Below are 15,211 nucleotides of genomic sequence, written 5' to 3'. Positions count from 1 at the left end.
TGTGTGAGGTAAAATGACACGAGCTCTTGAAGCTCCACCTTCTGTGCCGGGAGCAGCAGCTCATTTGCATTTAAAGGGACAGAAACAAAACTATGCGTTTTTGCTAACTCTCAAAAAGAGACAACTTTAACATGCTACGAATAATTATCTGTGGGTTATTTTGAGCTAAAACTTCACACACACACTCTGGGGACATCAGAGACTTATTTTACATCCATTATACCACCCCTTTAAAGTTTTTGGGTAAAGGAAAATCCTCTCCAGCTAGTAGTAATGTACATGACGTCTCTAAAATGAGATTTGAATCAGATTTTATTCGAGTCTTCAAAAACAGACATGAGCATGTCGGATCAAGGCCACAATCGAGCAAACCCGAAGTAACGTGCTTTAATGATTATATTGGGTTCTCGGCTTCATCTCCACAAGAGAAAGTCTTCCTGGAAGCAAGGGTCTGCTCAAACGCATCACAGCTCTGGTTTAATCAGGAGAGTGTTTTCTTAATCCAGATTCACACTGGGTTTGACTCCAGTTCCGGCTGATCGAGGCTTTGTCTTCATTTCTTCTCAGGCTTGGCCTCCAGCGGCTGCCCGATGTCTTTCCCTCGCAGCTTCAGACCTGGAAACAAGTCGAGTCTTCATTTATACAGCGCTTTAACAGTATAGAGTTTCACAGCAGCTTTACAGTGATAACAGGAGATTACAGTAACAGAGAGTGTTTGGGCTTCACAGCAGATCTAGAGTAAAGTTATTGTCCAGATAAAGTTAGTTTTGATTGGTAAATAAATGTCATAATTTATACTTTTTATCCCATAATTATGACTTTGTGTGTCATAAAAAAAAAATTGTCATAACTTTGACTCAGTTTCAACTGTCATATAATTATGACTTAGTATGTCATGAATTAAGTGATAATTTAGACTTTATCTCATAATCAGGGATGCAAACAGCGCGCTTTTCGGCGCCTCGCGCTTTTTTCACGTCAGTTTGTGTGACTTGGGTCTGAGAGGGTCTGATTATAATTTCACAAAGTCATCTGAAGCCATTCCATAGCTTAATGTGAGGGACAGAAGACTATTTACATAATTAAATTAAAGTTTACGGAAACCTCGTTTTCCCTCCTCTGCGGCTGTCAATCATTCTCCATTCAGTTATTCAAACAGCGCGCGCGTCTCGACCGGTTACAGCAGGATGCACGGTAAAACTCTCTCCAATATGATGTATTCACATTATAATGCTTGATCTGTAGATAAAAGGCTGTGGATTTGCATAAAATAACTTTATTTTGTGTATTTGTATTTTGTTTGTTGCTGTTTTTAAACGACTCTCTACCGTGTGCACAATAACTGGAATTTAAAACTGTGAAGAAACAAATGATCAATAAACTGTTGGACAGATATACACTAGGATGTGTGCGCTCGACATGTCTTCGCTTTGTGCCGTGAACTTTTAAATGCGCAGCGCTGCACACTGTGACTCCATGTTGCTTTGAGCACATCATTCTGCACCCGCGATGCGCATACGCGCTTTGTGCGCTCTGTTTTGAAGCGTTTCATATTATCATCATGGTTTTGCGCACTGAAAGATTATTAAAAGCCTATATTTTTTTATACCTAGCCTGCACAATACATTTAAAATAAGCATAATTTAATTGCATATTATTTCTGTGTAGTGTAGGCTTTATAAATGCATTTCTGAATTCTTGACATTCATATATAAAATTGTGAAATGTATGATTGCCTGATTGCATTTTATAAGAGTACTAATAGTAATTTGTTTTTATTAACATGTTTAGATTTGATAAAATTACTATGCAGATTTTTTCAAGAATTACTTTTTTTGCTGCTGATTTATACACTCACTAAGTTTAATAAAAATACATAATACATTTATGTAATATTTAAAGGTGTTAACTGTAATCTTACACTGCAAAATGATAACTTACAAAGGATTAAATTCATCACAATTATGTAAGTATCTGGATATTTGCCATGGGGCGAGGGCTTCGATAACCTCTCTTTTTTGACCATACATGTGTTTGCATCCCTGCATAATTATGACTTGGTATGTCATGACTTTTTTAGTAATTTAGACATTTAATCTCATTATTATGACTTTGTATGTCATAATTTAAATACATTTTTTATCACAAATTTTGACGGCATATCAATTTCAACGTTTTGTCATAATTTTGACTTGTTTATCATTATTTTGACTGTCAATTTCAACTTTATCATATAATTATGACTTAGTATGTCATGAATTAAGTAATTTCAACTTTTTGTCATAATTTTGACTTATCTCATAAAACACGGGCTGGATGAGCTGCTTACCAATGGCTCTCTCGATTTTGCCCATGACTTGATTATTGGGGATGGCCTTCCCACACTCGTAGTCGGCGATGACCTGAGGCTTCTCACTGATTTTCTGGTGAACAAACACAGAACATATTCCTGAAGGAGCATTTCTGATCAACTTGATAAAAAAAAAAATTCAGACTGCGAATTATGCACAACTTTAAGGCTTAATATAATTTAAACGGATGAGTTATAAAAACACCCCCCCCCCCCCCCCCCCCCCCGTCGTTATGAAGGACAGAATTAGCGATATAGACCAAAACCACTTTTAGCACCAGACTGTAAATGTGTTTTTCTGCTGTAAAGTTGGGCATTTGAACATGAGGGATTATGTTGATTCGAGAGAGAGACTGAAGGTTGCGTTTGCGTTAAACACACGAGTCGAGACAGAGACGGCTCAGCTCGCTCAGGCTTACAGTGGCGAGATCTTTCTGCGTCAGACCCTGGTTCTGTCGGCCTTTCTGGATCACTTTCCCCACTTCCAGTGGCACGCGCTGGTGATGGAGCTCCTCCGTCTCCTGGTCCAGTTTGGCCGTGTTCTTGGTCACCAGATGCTGCTTGTTCTGACCCGCCGACCCTGAGATGACAACTCAAGTCAGATCTGGGAATGCTGCATATATTATCTGTGCACATCATGATTGAGTTAATAATGTTGAATCAGAATGAGTTCCATCTCTTCTCTTCTCTGATGATGTGGGCGGGGCTTTAACCTGTCACTCACATGAGATCAGCCAATGGCAAACCACAACCAGCCAATCAATCCCCCACAGACACAATCAAGCCCCGCCCACATCTGTTCTTGTTCCAGAAGCGATTCACTCGATATACGACACTATAGAGGAGACCAGCACAACTCCACTTTCATGATGTCTGACACAAGAGAAGACGTCTAACCGTGATGATGGTGTTTTCTATATAAGATTAGACATACGCAATATTCTGATGTTTAGTGGATATGAACTGCGACACAAAATATCAATGCCGTTCTGAAAAAGACGACAAAGGAGAAAAACACAGATATAAATACCTGAACATGTCCACTAAAGCCACGCTTATCTCTGAATGCGTTTGACTCCGTTCACAGCAGAGGAAGCACTTATATTTTTTATTTATGGGTCAATTTGTATTGAATATATTGTGAAAAGCGCTATATAAATAACCTCGTGAACGGGTCGTGAACATCTAAAACACCGAACCATCATGGATCTGGTCACACGAACCTGAAACACACACTCACACTTCTACTAATGACATCAATACAAACTAAAGCTCATTTCTTGAGACAACAACCTCAAATTTGGATCAACTCGTTGGAAAAATGTGGACTTTTGAGGGTTAAATGTCCGAATAGGAAATATATTAAATACATAAGCATACTAATATGATTAAAGATGAAGATGATTCCTCTGAGTCACAGCAGTTTTACTGTAGATGATGACGATGTGTGAGGTTAAAGGTTAAAGGTTCATTAGTTGTTGTTGTCAGACACACTCCAGTAAATCTACAGTCCAACATTAGAATAAACTGACAGATGCAGAGAAGTATTATAATCTTTTACATTTTTTGGTGGTCTCCACGTCGTCTCCTCGCCTCTGAGCGGCAGCGACCGCCTAAACACACACACACACACACACACACAACATGTGCATATTGAAAAATAGTATACTTTATTATATTTGAAATATATTCCCTTTTTTTCAATAGTATATTGCAAATATATTAACAAAAATGTTTACCATCTTTAAATACATTAAAAGCATTTAAATAGTTAAAAGCACTATTAGCATCACGCTTTTACCCATTTATACACAATACAACTTTGAACACACTTTAAAAATAAAATATGATAAATATACTTGAAGTGAACATTCTGTTTATTTTTTTAAAGTGTATTTATTTGCACTTTATTAAAAATGTATTTTAGGTATATTTAACTGTGCGCTGGAAATGATCACTGTAACAATGCACTGAAAGTGTACCTTCAAAATACATTATAGTTTACAATAGTATATTGTACGAAGTAGAGCTAAGTAATATTTGTTTGTTAATGTGCATTTGAAGACAGAGTGTGCAACGTGTAATATTTGGAGTAAGCCGAAGGTATTACTGAGCATATACTCAAATATAATACACTTATGGTATATCGCTTGTATGTTTCGAAGACACTCCTAATGAATTTGTAATGTACTTGTAACACAAATAAAGTACACTTTAATTTCACTAATCAAGCATGTAATTAGTCCCTACAGGCATATACTTGAAGTAGTTCCAATTTAGTACACAAAAGTACACTAAATACACTTAAAGTTATGCTTTACTACAATTTAATCACAACTAAAATATTCTTAGTTGTTTGTAAAGCACTTTCCACAATACATCTGGTTTCACAGCACTTCTTTTAAATTTCACTTTTTCATGAAAACAACAAGAACATGAAAATGAAACACGTGACTGTCTAGAGTTGTTATTGATCGAGAGAATATTCTATTTTCGGTTATAATTAGTTAACATGAACTAAGAATGAGCAATACTTCTTCAGCATTTATTAATCTTAGTTAATATTAATTTCAACATTTACTAATACGTTATTAAAATCAAATGTTGTGTTTGTTAACATTAGGTAATGCACTGTGAACTAACATGAACAAACACCGAACAGCTGGATTAATTAACTAACATTAACAAAGATAAAGACTGTAACAACTGTATTGATCATTGTTAGTTCATGTTAATTAATACGTTAATTAATGAACCTTATAGTAAAGTGTTACCCATATTTCATTACTATTAGTCATTTTATTGCCATGATTCGCATTTGCTTTCAGTGCAAATTCAGTTTATTTGTAAAGCACTTTCCACATTACATCTTTAATATGTTATTTAATTTAACAGCACTTGTTTTAGATTTCAGACATTGTTTCTGTTTATCCAAACAACTAGAACATGAAAATGAAACATAACTTTCTAGAGTTGTTGTGGATCGAGAGAATATTCTAGATTCCAGCGCGCGCCACGTGTGGGCCAGCCGAACCCGAACCCGAACCCGAAGCCGAACTGTGATCCGGATCAGCAGAACACACTCACCTGTCTGGATTTGGACTGAGAGGCAGAGGGGTTCTTCTTCCTCAACACGGTCACTGTGTCCCAGTCGCTCTCGGCCATGCTGTCTCTGTGTGTGTGTGTGTGTGTGTGTGTGTGAGATGAGAACCAGATCCGCTGGAGCAGAGATTCACTGAACGCCAACAGCGACACCCGCAGTTCCAGCCGTCAATCAGCGTGACATCAAAATGGACACTTCTGGGAATATTGCAGTATTTATTGCGGTGTTTTTAATCTGCTTTAAGACAAACCATGTGTAAGTTCATAAGTCGACACCATTGCTGAGTATTTCCTCCTTAAAACTGCAGTGAACCAAAGACAGTCTCAAAAACACGCTTTGAAATCGCTGGTGTTTCTGACGTCACAAACTACCTTGTAACCAATCAGATCAACGTGTGATCGACAACCAGTGGATCTCTGAGCTGAGCGAGTGGAGGCGGGGCTCATTTGCATATTCATAGAACCACGCATACTAAATGAGGCAAGGGTGTCGAGTTACATTCATGCTATTAATTTTAGTCATTTTGGTGATCAAAGACGAGTTTTAAGGGAAAACATTATTGACTACGGGGGACTTTTATTCATGTGCCTCGTAATCTTGAATCAGAATAAGTTCCTCTTGCAGCCTCTCTTCTCTTCTCTGATGATGAGGGCGGGGCAACCTGTCACTCACATGAGATCAGCCAATAGAGCTGGTAAGTCCCGCCCATCCGTAAAACCCCGCTGGACCCACTGATCTATATAGAATGACTATAGAATTTTTTTTTTTTAATTTTTAGGGTTAAAATTATATAAAAAATTCACAGACAACATATGTTCACATTCATGGCAAAATTCAAACGGGACCAGAAAATAATTATTTTCTCCCATTCACTTGCATTGACGGTTTTTCAACCTAGAGGTCCAGTGGGGTTAGCGGAAGGGGCGGGACTTAGGCTCTCTATAGCAAACCACAACCATCCAACCAGCCAATCGATTCCTCAAAATAAATGGATGAGAAATCCATTGCACAAAAATAAAACAATGCAAATATTATGCAATATGGCATTAAAATGTCTATAATTGGAACAAACGTTTGTATGGTTTTAATTATATGTTTGTTTGTTTTTAAATACCGATTTGCAAACACGAAATGAAACGAGAGGCGGGATTTATAGCGCAATGGAGGAACTGCCTTCTGTCACATGACTTTACTCCATTCAGGAGGTCTGTTAAAACTCATTGGGTTCAGAGGAGTGATTTATAATAAATATACAGAAGTAAAGTCATGTGACAGAAGGCAGTTATAAATCCCGCCTCTCGTTTCCTCGTTTCATTTCGTGTTTGCAAATCGTTTTTTAAAAACAAACAAACATATAATTAAAAACATACAAACATACATGTTCCATTGTTCCAAAAACAAGAGGAATACCTTGTATCGCTTAGTATGTGATCATTTAAGGCCATTAGTATATTTTGTTATTAATTAATCGACGCATTAAGTTGTGCACGTGATTCCTTAACGCAGCATTGCAAGATGGGACAATACAATACAAATACAAATATTTGGTTGAATTTGAGTTTAAGGAAAATTCATAAAGTCGTCATGAAATAAAAGTTGAGTGAATCGCTTCTGGAACAAGAACAAATGTGGGCGGGGCTTGATTGTGTCAGTGGGGGATTGATTGGATGGTTGTGGTTTGCTATTGGCTGATCTCATGTGAGTGACAGGTTGCCCCGCCCACATCATCAGAGAAGAGAAGAGATGCAGCAAGAGGAACTTATTCTGATTCAAGATTACTAACACAATAATGATGTGCACAGATAAATCATTTAGAATAAACCCTGCAATATTCCATTAAAAACAAAAAACAAGAATTAGTATTTGTGTCTGACTCCGGCAGGCGTCGCTGTGGCTCGGCGGTGACGTCATATCCGCTCTGGGCGGCAGCAGCAGCAGCTTCACTCTCAGGCCGGGAAAACCCGATAACAAGCGAACAGAGAAAAACACTGAGAAATCTCCATCCATCCTGCCGAGTTTTTCTCTCCGGTGGAAATATATCGATATATGTGATCTGAAGTGACAGTCATACGTTTAATCGGTGAGTTATTCGCGCGCTCCGTGCAGTTATTCGCGTGTTTCGCGGCGGTTTGTCGCAGGATGTCTGAGTGTTTGTGTCGCTTTGTTCTGAGGAGCAGCCATTTTTAATCGCCTCACACATCAACCAGTCCACTCAAAACCCTCATTAACGCATTGATCACGCAATATACGGGTCTATTTTAATTAAACACCCGCGATACTGGCGATTCTGCCCATGTCTGAAGCTCGTTTGTCGGTCCTGCTGAAGTTTATACATCAGAAGCGGCTCGCGGCTAATCTCCGTTAGCATTGCTAAAGCTCTCAGAGAATTTGTCAAAATCTCGCAGATTATATAAAATATCGTTATTAATCAGCGCTCACATGTATATTTACAGACTGTAGTGTGTGATCGTGTTGATCAGATGTGTGTGACATGAGCTGTTTGTTCAGGAATCAGGCTGGAGAGCTTCTGTTTACATCTCATGCTAACCGACTCTGCTCGCGGACGAGTTCGTGTTGTAACCGAGAGATTCAGTGGAAGTGAATATAACGATTCACTAACAGCAGATTGTAGTTTAAAGAGTGGATTTGACAGATGTGTTGGTTTTATTTAGCCAGGCACCAATTTCACATTTCGCTAATAAATCACTTTGAGTCCACAATCATCGTCTTGTGTAATGTGTGCTTGTTTTCTCGTGAACTCTGTGTATTTCTCATTTCTGGCTCATGTGTGAGTCTGAGTTTAGCTCTGATGAAGATGATGATGATGATGAAGGCCATGTATCTGAGTGGAAATATAACGCTTTGTGTGTTAGTGTTCTTTTCAAGGTTAGGTGTCTTTGTCCAAGTACTGAGTAATATTAAAGGTATAGCGGAGGGTCTTTCCGAATTTTAGACCCGCCCTCTCCGCTTTTTGAAAACTTTGATTGATTCACCAGAATGATTGACAATTAGGAGGACCAATAGTATAGGTGATCCACCCGGAAGTAAAAAATCCTCCGCTATACCTTTAATTAATATCATGTATTTACTGTATAGTTAGGGCTTGGTTTAGGGTTAGTTACTGTGCGTATAATTGACTGTTATTACCCGAGTAACTAACACTGTAAAATAAAGTGGACCTACTTCATATTAGGCGTCTTTAACCGGTAGTTGCATCAAAAACATAATTATGTACAGTGCATTTATTGTGTTGATGATGTTGTGAAACACTTGTGCTGCTATTGATGTGGGATACAGTAATGTTAGGGGCATGTGTATATATAAACAAACAATAAGTGCATTGTATGAAATGATTTATTTAAATGTTAAAGATTCTTATAAGGTGGGACCAATAATTTGTTACCCTAGTTTTAAAAAAAATTATTTTTGAAGGTTAAAGCTGAAGATTATCAACTCGTTTCTAAAGGTTTATGGGACAGGAACGCAGATGTTTCGCAGACGTTCACGCTGCTCTTTTCCTCAGTTAGAGCGGACGGTGTGTGTTACTGACACACCATTAGTGAGAGGTGTGGGAATTATCCCTTTATAGCGTTAGTTCATCCGAAGATGATCGTCCTGACATCATCCTCATGTTCTCCAAACTCAAGACTTTTTCATCAAGATATTTGTACTGAAATCTGACCCTCCATTGAAAGAAAGTCCATGTAACCAAAAATAAAGTCAATCTACTGTAGTGGCATGACTACTTTATATGATGAACAGATTTAATGTAAACTTTTAGTCACATAACTTTGATCAGTGCATCAAATATAGTGACTCAGACACACTGCAAAACAAGCTTTTCTTACTCAGTGTTTTTGCCTTGTTTCCAGTCCAAATATCAAAAAATTCTTAAATCAAGATGCATTCACTAAAGTAATAAAGTGACATAAGATATTATGTCTTGTTTTCAAAATTAAATGAGTTTTTGCTTAAAACAAGCTAAATGATCTACTAATGGGGTCAGAAAAATAATCTGGTTTCTATTTGATTTAAGATTATTTTTCTGACCCCATTGGCAGATCATTTAGCTTTTTTAAAGCAACAAATCACTTAATTTTTAATAATTTCCCTAGAAAACAAGACATATCAAATGGCATTTACTTTGGTTCTTGCGTGTTTGAGCTTCTGCTTACCATGTGTAGTTTGTGTACTTTTATAGTGAGTTTTTACAGTTTGTGAAGCATGAAATTGTTAAATCTGTGTTGTTGTGCAACTCTTCTGTTGTCTTGAACATGATGTTGCTTTGACCTCACGCCGACATCTCTCGACAGTCCAAGACTCTGGTTTGGCTTTAGTGTGTGTTTCCGCCTGACCTGGATAATTATTCTGTCCCAGGTTGTGTTTTGCTGTTGACCAGCTTTGAGATGTGTCTGATCCCGATCCAGAAGCCGTTACTCAGCACGGCTCAGAGTCGTACAGGTGTTCATTCTTCTTCTGTCGTGTCTTTCCACAGAAACAGACGGTACTGAGGAAGAGGTGCAAAGAAAAATTCCCATACTCGATGACATTACATCGCAATGTCCGATCGTTTGGGGCAAATAACCAAGTCCAAGGATGGGAAAAGCAAGTATTCATCACTCAGCCTATTTGACAAGTACAAAGGGAAGTCAATAGAAACTCAGAAAACCACAGGTGAGTCTCGAGAACTCAATATTCAGACTTGACATCCATATGTAGTTCTGTCTGGGAGTGACTGATACTCTATCAGGGTTCGGACGAGATGCTTAAAGCACTGGGATTCGAATCTTTGATATTTAAGTCTTGGAAAACATGTACTTGAAAATTTCCTGGAAGTAGCGCTTGAATTATTGAAAGCCAATATATGGGAAATGTATTTTTTTTATTTTATCGGACAGTAAAACAATCTTTTCACGCAGAATTAAAGCTGCAGTGCGTCTGATATAGATATAGAGGTAAATCTCATGGCTATGAGTGTGATATTGCTCATAAATATCCAAGTAAATGATACAGCTTTTATTCTTCAGGTCAATAATTTATTCAGTGAGAAAAACATAAGAAAAGTGATATTTTTGTCATATTATCCTTTCAATGGTTAAAGTTGCCGTAGTCATTGCGTCTGCTGCACTTTATTAGTACTGTTTTGTTTTATTAGCTTATTTTTTATTTATCTATTTACCTTTTTAGAGTTTAAAAGATAATGAAGAAAGACATTGTTGAAAAGTGAGATCTCTGATTGTAGTCCTTGAAAAAAAAAAAGTAGTGCTTAAAGTCCTGAGATTAGATTTTACAGCATCTGTACGAACCCTGTCTTATTCATGCGTTCACTTAATCACAAATATTTCACATAGATGTCGTGTTCCTCAGGCTTGGAGTCGTCCCCGTGCAGACGTCATGCTTTCAAGCTGTCGTTCATTAAAATGTTCACTGATTTCATAAGGCCTTTCCTTAAATGTCAAATTGCTTCATATTCACATGCATCTCATCCACACCATGTTGAGCGGCATCAAAGCGTCTCGTGTGAAATTATATATATGATGATCACTTTATATTCACATTTATCCCATCTGTCCTATGTTTCCCATGATATACAGTCAAACCAAAAATTATTCAGACACCAGATTTTTTAAATAATTTATAATCATTTGTGACCAGAAATGATTCGGACACTTTGAGCTGATCATGTTTTGCTGAAGTGTGTTTTCTTTAATTGCTAATGCTCTTTTTACACACAGACTGAACACAATGAAGCATTGCTTGGTGATTGGTTGAGCTAAACTGGTATTATCTAATTGTGTAGTTAAATTTAACAGCTGACAGATATTCAACATAATTCATGTGTGAGACAGTCTAACAGAAGAACGGACAAAACCAGTCAAATATCAACTGATTTATCATATTTTATTACCATTTACTAAACTATAGTGAACAAACTGTGATAATGTGGGAAAGGTATATAAATAAATGTTGGTTTGACTGTACATGATGTTGGTTTGACTGTATATGATGTTTCCCTGTATATGTGTCTGTATATGTGACCGCCTCTCTCCTGTCTCCTGCAGTTGTTGCACGACATGGCTTACAGAGTCTTGGCAAAGTGGCCGCTGCCCGGCGCATGCCTCCTCCCGCTCACCTGCCGAGCCTGAAGTCTGAGAGTAAAGGAAACGATCCCAACGTGTTTATCGTGCCCAAAGACGGTACAGGATGGGCAAACAAGCAGGATCAACCCGATCCAAAGAGGTCAGGCCCGAGTGTTCAGTAAAACATTTCTAGTGTGGCCTGTGTGAGGACAGATGGTGAGCGGTAGAGTGTTTTGAGTCGTTTTACTGCAGGTGTGTCTGCGGTGACTGTCATGCAGAGCGGCTTGTGGTAAAGTCCCGCTTGTGTGCCTTAAAACTCATCTTTGATCACCAAAGTTACATATTTAAATGTTTTTTTTTTCCCTTAAAAATGCCTTAAAATGGCTTGAATGTAACTCGACACCCTTGCGTCATTTAGTATGCTCGGTTCTATGAATATGCAAATGAGCCCCGCCTCCACTCACTCACTCAGCTCAGAGATCCACTGGTTGACGATCACACGTTGATCTGATTGGTTACAAGGTAGTTTGTGACGTCAGAAACACCAGCGATTTCAAAGCGTGTTTTTGAGACTGTCTTTGGTTCACTGCAGTTTTAAGGAGGAAATACTCAGCAATGCTGTCGACTTATGAACTTACACATGGTTTGTCTTAAAGCAGATTAAAAACACCACATAGACACATAAACTACATTAAACGCTGGATTTTCACCACAGGGGTGGTATAATCAGGGTTTCCGCGGGGTCTTAAAAAGTCTAAAATTCTGAACTTTAAATTTAAGGCCTTAAAAAGTCTTAAAGGTGCCGTAGAATGGATTATTTTATTATTTTATAATGTTTCCTGGGGTGCCCTTATAATGTTAGTATGTTTATTAGATCAAAATTTGTTATAATTTAGAAATAAAAGGCATATTTCCTAGCCTGATTTCATACCCTGATCTGGACACTCTGTTTGAAGGGGCGTGTCTGCTGTGAGACTTCAGTGTAAACGCCCACTGCTGTGATTGGCTGACATGCTTGCATATGAAATATCTGGCATTACATGTAGAGCTATCTGGAAAACATTTACTATTACAGCGATTATACGTTTTTACTATTACAGCTATCGGGATTAACGAATCATGGTAAGTTTTTTAAGTATTTAGATCTATTCCAGCATTGAGCAGATGACAGCCTGTCGATCGCGTGAATGAAGATCTTATCACTGCAACGCAATCTACTGATGCATAAACAGTGTTGAACGACTTTGAGAGAAAGATTATCTGTCTGGACTTGAACAATTACACATCAGAAATTCACATAACCCACTGGTTCTCCAGAGGCTCGGATGAAGGAGCTAAAAAAATATTTTTGTGTTCATTTGTACAACCAAACACTGAACAACTGCCATGCTTCGTTCGCTCGTCTGCAAGCCACGATGTCTCTCGAGGAAAAAACAATATCGCGCTGGATCTAGATAACACAGTGTAAATTATCGTTAATAAAATCACTACTTACCGCTTGCGGGAATATAACGTTAGTTGAAATTGCCCCCTTCGTCCGTTTGAGACGCCGAGAGAAGCCTGGCTGCTTGATATTGTTCCAGGTTAGAAAAACAGTCCGCGGTGAAATGGGCAGAGCAACTAACAACTTCGAATTAAACTGTAGCGGTATCCGATTATAGATAGATTATAGATAGATTATAGATAGATCTGCCATTTTCTCTATGATCCTCGCTTGTTTCTTCACCTGCAGAACTTCTGATGATTCCGCTGTGCAGTTTCGCCTGGCACTGAGCATGGGCTGGCATATGCAAATTTTTAGAGGCGTACATATTAATGATCCCAACTGTTGCGTCACAGTTGGTGTTATGTGGAGATTCGCCTGTTTTTCAGGGGTGTTTTTCAAAAACGAGATTTAAATAAGAAAGAGAAAACTATGGTGTTTGAGACTCACTGTATGTCATGTCCATGTACTGAACTCTTGTTATTTAACTATGCCAAGATAAATTCAATTTCACATTCTAGGGCACCTTTAAAAACGGCCAGATTTTCATCCTAGGTCTTAAATTTCATTTAGTCAGGTCTTAAAAAGTGTTTACCCTCGTTCATTTCCAGAAATGCTGGCCGCAGAAAGTTATTACAAAGTAGCAAAAAAGTGTCGAGTTGTAGCCTACAAAGCGGAGCTCTAGCAGGGGTCTCCAACACGCCGCTCGCGTGCTACCAGCAGCTCGTGGCTTGATATGAGCTAGCTCGCCTGAGGCCGTTCACATATCGCGTCTTTTGCGCGCTCAAGTTTGTTCTAATGTAGGCGCGCGGCAAGCGCGCTCATAATTGAAGCGACGCGCTCATTTTTTTTTTTACCAGACGCAACGAGATGAAAAAAAATCTAAACTTTTCAGAATGCCGCAAACGCACCGCAGGTCATGTGACAGGAACCAACCAATCACCCCTTTCCATAACAACATTGAAAGCTCAGTCAACATGAAGGATGGGGAATTGGGGATGCACCCAAACACTACTAATAAATATAAGCTAATGTATAAATGTCAGTAATTTATCTTTTTTGACTCATTCTTTTTATAAAAAAAAAGATTTAAAGGCTGAAATATGAGGTTTATCTTTGTATAAAACCTTTTTTGTCAAAACTTTATTTGAACTTGTACATGTTAGTAGATAACATGTTGCAAGACACTCTTTTAAAATCTGGCCATCACTTTTAATGGTATTTTAATGTTCACGTAAACAAAAAGTGCATATTGTTGCTAATCAATTTGTTATTTGCTGTTTTTCAACATAAAACTTGTTGAATTGACTTCATTATGTATTATTAGTACTTTTTGAACAGGATTCTGTAATAACCGTGATCATTTTAAACATCTCATCATTTTCTCTCTAGTTATGATCAACTATGATCAACTAAAATCAACAATAATTGTGTTTTTACAGTATAATATGCAAAAGTACAATTTTCTATATAAAAAAAAATCGACCTCTCCCTCTCTCTCACACACACACATCATATAATCCTAGATGGATAGAAAGATAGATAGATAATCTAATGATCCCGAGGTAACTATCTATCTAACTTGGATAATGCGTCGTGTAGGTCTTAAATTTCAATCTTTATGCTCTCAAAATGTCTTAAAAAGGTCTTAAATTTGACTTACTGAAACCTGCAGAAACCCTGTATAATGCCCTTTTCACAAGATGTAAAATAAGTCTCTGATGTCCCCAGAGTGTGTGTGTGAAGTTTTAGCTCAAAATACCCCACAAATATTTTTATATCGCATGTTAAAATTGTCACTTTTTGAGGGTGAGCAAAAACGCACAGTTTTTGTGTCTGTCCCTTTAAATGCAAATGAGCTGCTGCTCCCGGCACAGAGGGCGGAGCTTCAAGAGCTCTTGTGTGTGTGTTTGTGTGTGTGTGTGTTAGCAGCTCCAATTACCTTACACAGACACACACTGAAAATTTCAATTTGACATTCGGGAGGAATGTGGTGTAGTCTCTACCAGCCGTTTGTTGTAGTCCTTAAAAAGCGATTTCTGTAAAAGCAAATATCTCCCTTTGCTTTGAACTTTGAGCGTTGTAACTTTGCAGATGTTGTTTATGCTCAAACAGCAACATTACACACTAACTAAAGTTACAAAAGTCAAATCATAATCAACCACCCCTTTAAAGAAAGGCGTGTGTGTAAAGAG

The 15,211-nt window shown here is 38.0% G+C and overlaps 2 protein-coding genes across 3 annotated transcripts in view; one reads left to right on the top strand and one right to left on the bottom strand.

Annotated features, from left to right (window-relative positions):
- Nucleotides 1-294: 294 nt before the first annotated feature.
- LOC308690917 (endothelial differentiation-related factor 1 homolog) lies at nucleotides 295-5,766 on the bottom strand. Its single transcript, XM_081365706.1, has 5 exons — nucleotides 5,438-5,766; nucleotides 3,912-3,963; nucleotides 2,770-2,930; nucleotides 2,330-2,423; nucleotides 295-615 (listed from the first exon to the last, which is right to left on the bottom strand). The coding sequence occupies exons 1-5, from the start codon at nucleotides 5,513-5,515 to the stop codon at nucleotides 554-556; spliced, it is 447 nt and encodes a 148-aa protein (XP_081221832.1). The 5' UTR covers nucleotides 5,516-5,766; the 3' UTR covers nucleotides 295-553.
- A 1,577-nt stretch (nucleotides 5,767-7,343) lies between these two features.
- The window catches only part of prrc2b (proline-rich coiled-coil 2B), a 48,952-nt gene continuing 41,084 nt past the window's right edge, over nucleotides 7,344-15,211 (top strand). For both annotated transcript variants that reach the window (XM_081364643.1, XM_081364642.1), the window contains exons 1-3: nucleotides 7,344-7,533; nucleotides 9,949-10,127; nucleotides 11,516-11,693. In XM_081364643.1, the coding sequence (XP_081220769.1) occupies nucleotides 10,013-10,127; nucleotides 11,516-11,693 (293 nt within the window). In that variant the 5' untranslated portion in view covers nucleotides 7,344-7,533; nucleotides 9,949-10,012. The remainder of the gene's footprint in view (nucleotides 7,534-9,948; nucleotides 10,128-11,515; nucleotides 11,694-15,211) is intronic.

Source organism: Scardinius erythrophthalmus (genome assembly GCF_964197995.2).
Source record: "Scardinius erythrophthalmus genome assembly, chromosome: 5".
In the NCBI taxonomy this organism is placed as follows: Eukaryota; Metazoa; Chordata; class Actinopteri; order Cypriniformes; family Leuciscidae; genus Scardinius; species Scardinius erythrophthalmus.
Note: the sequence above shows the minus strand (reverse complement) of the source record. Positions and strands in the feature narration are given on the sequence as shown.

Bases quoted from the DNA above. Each gene is read 5' to 3' on its own strand.
- LOC308690917 (XM_081365706.1), bottom strand. From the start codon at position 5,515: ATGGCCGAGAGCGACTGGGACACAGTGACCGTGTTGAGGAAGAAGAAC. The intron at 2,424-2,769 runs GTAAGCCTGAGC...TTTGTTCACCAG, and splicing joins CGCAGAAAGATCTCGCCACT to AAAATCAGTGAGAAGCCTCA. The intron at 616-2,329 runs GTAAGCAGCTCA...ACTTGTTTCCAG, and splicing joins CAAAATCGAGAGAGCCATTG to GTCTGAAGCTGCGAGGGAAA.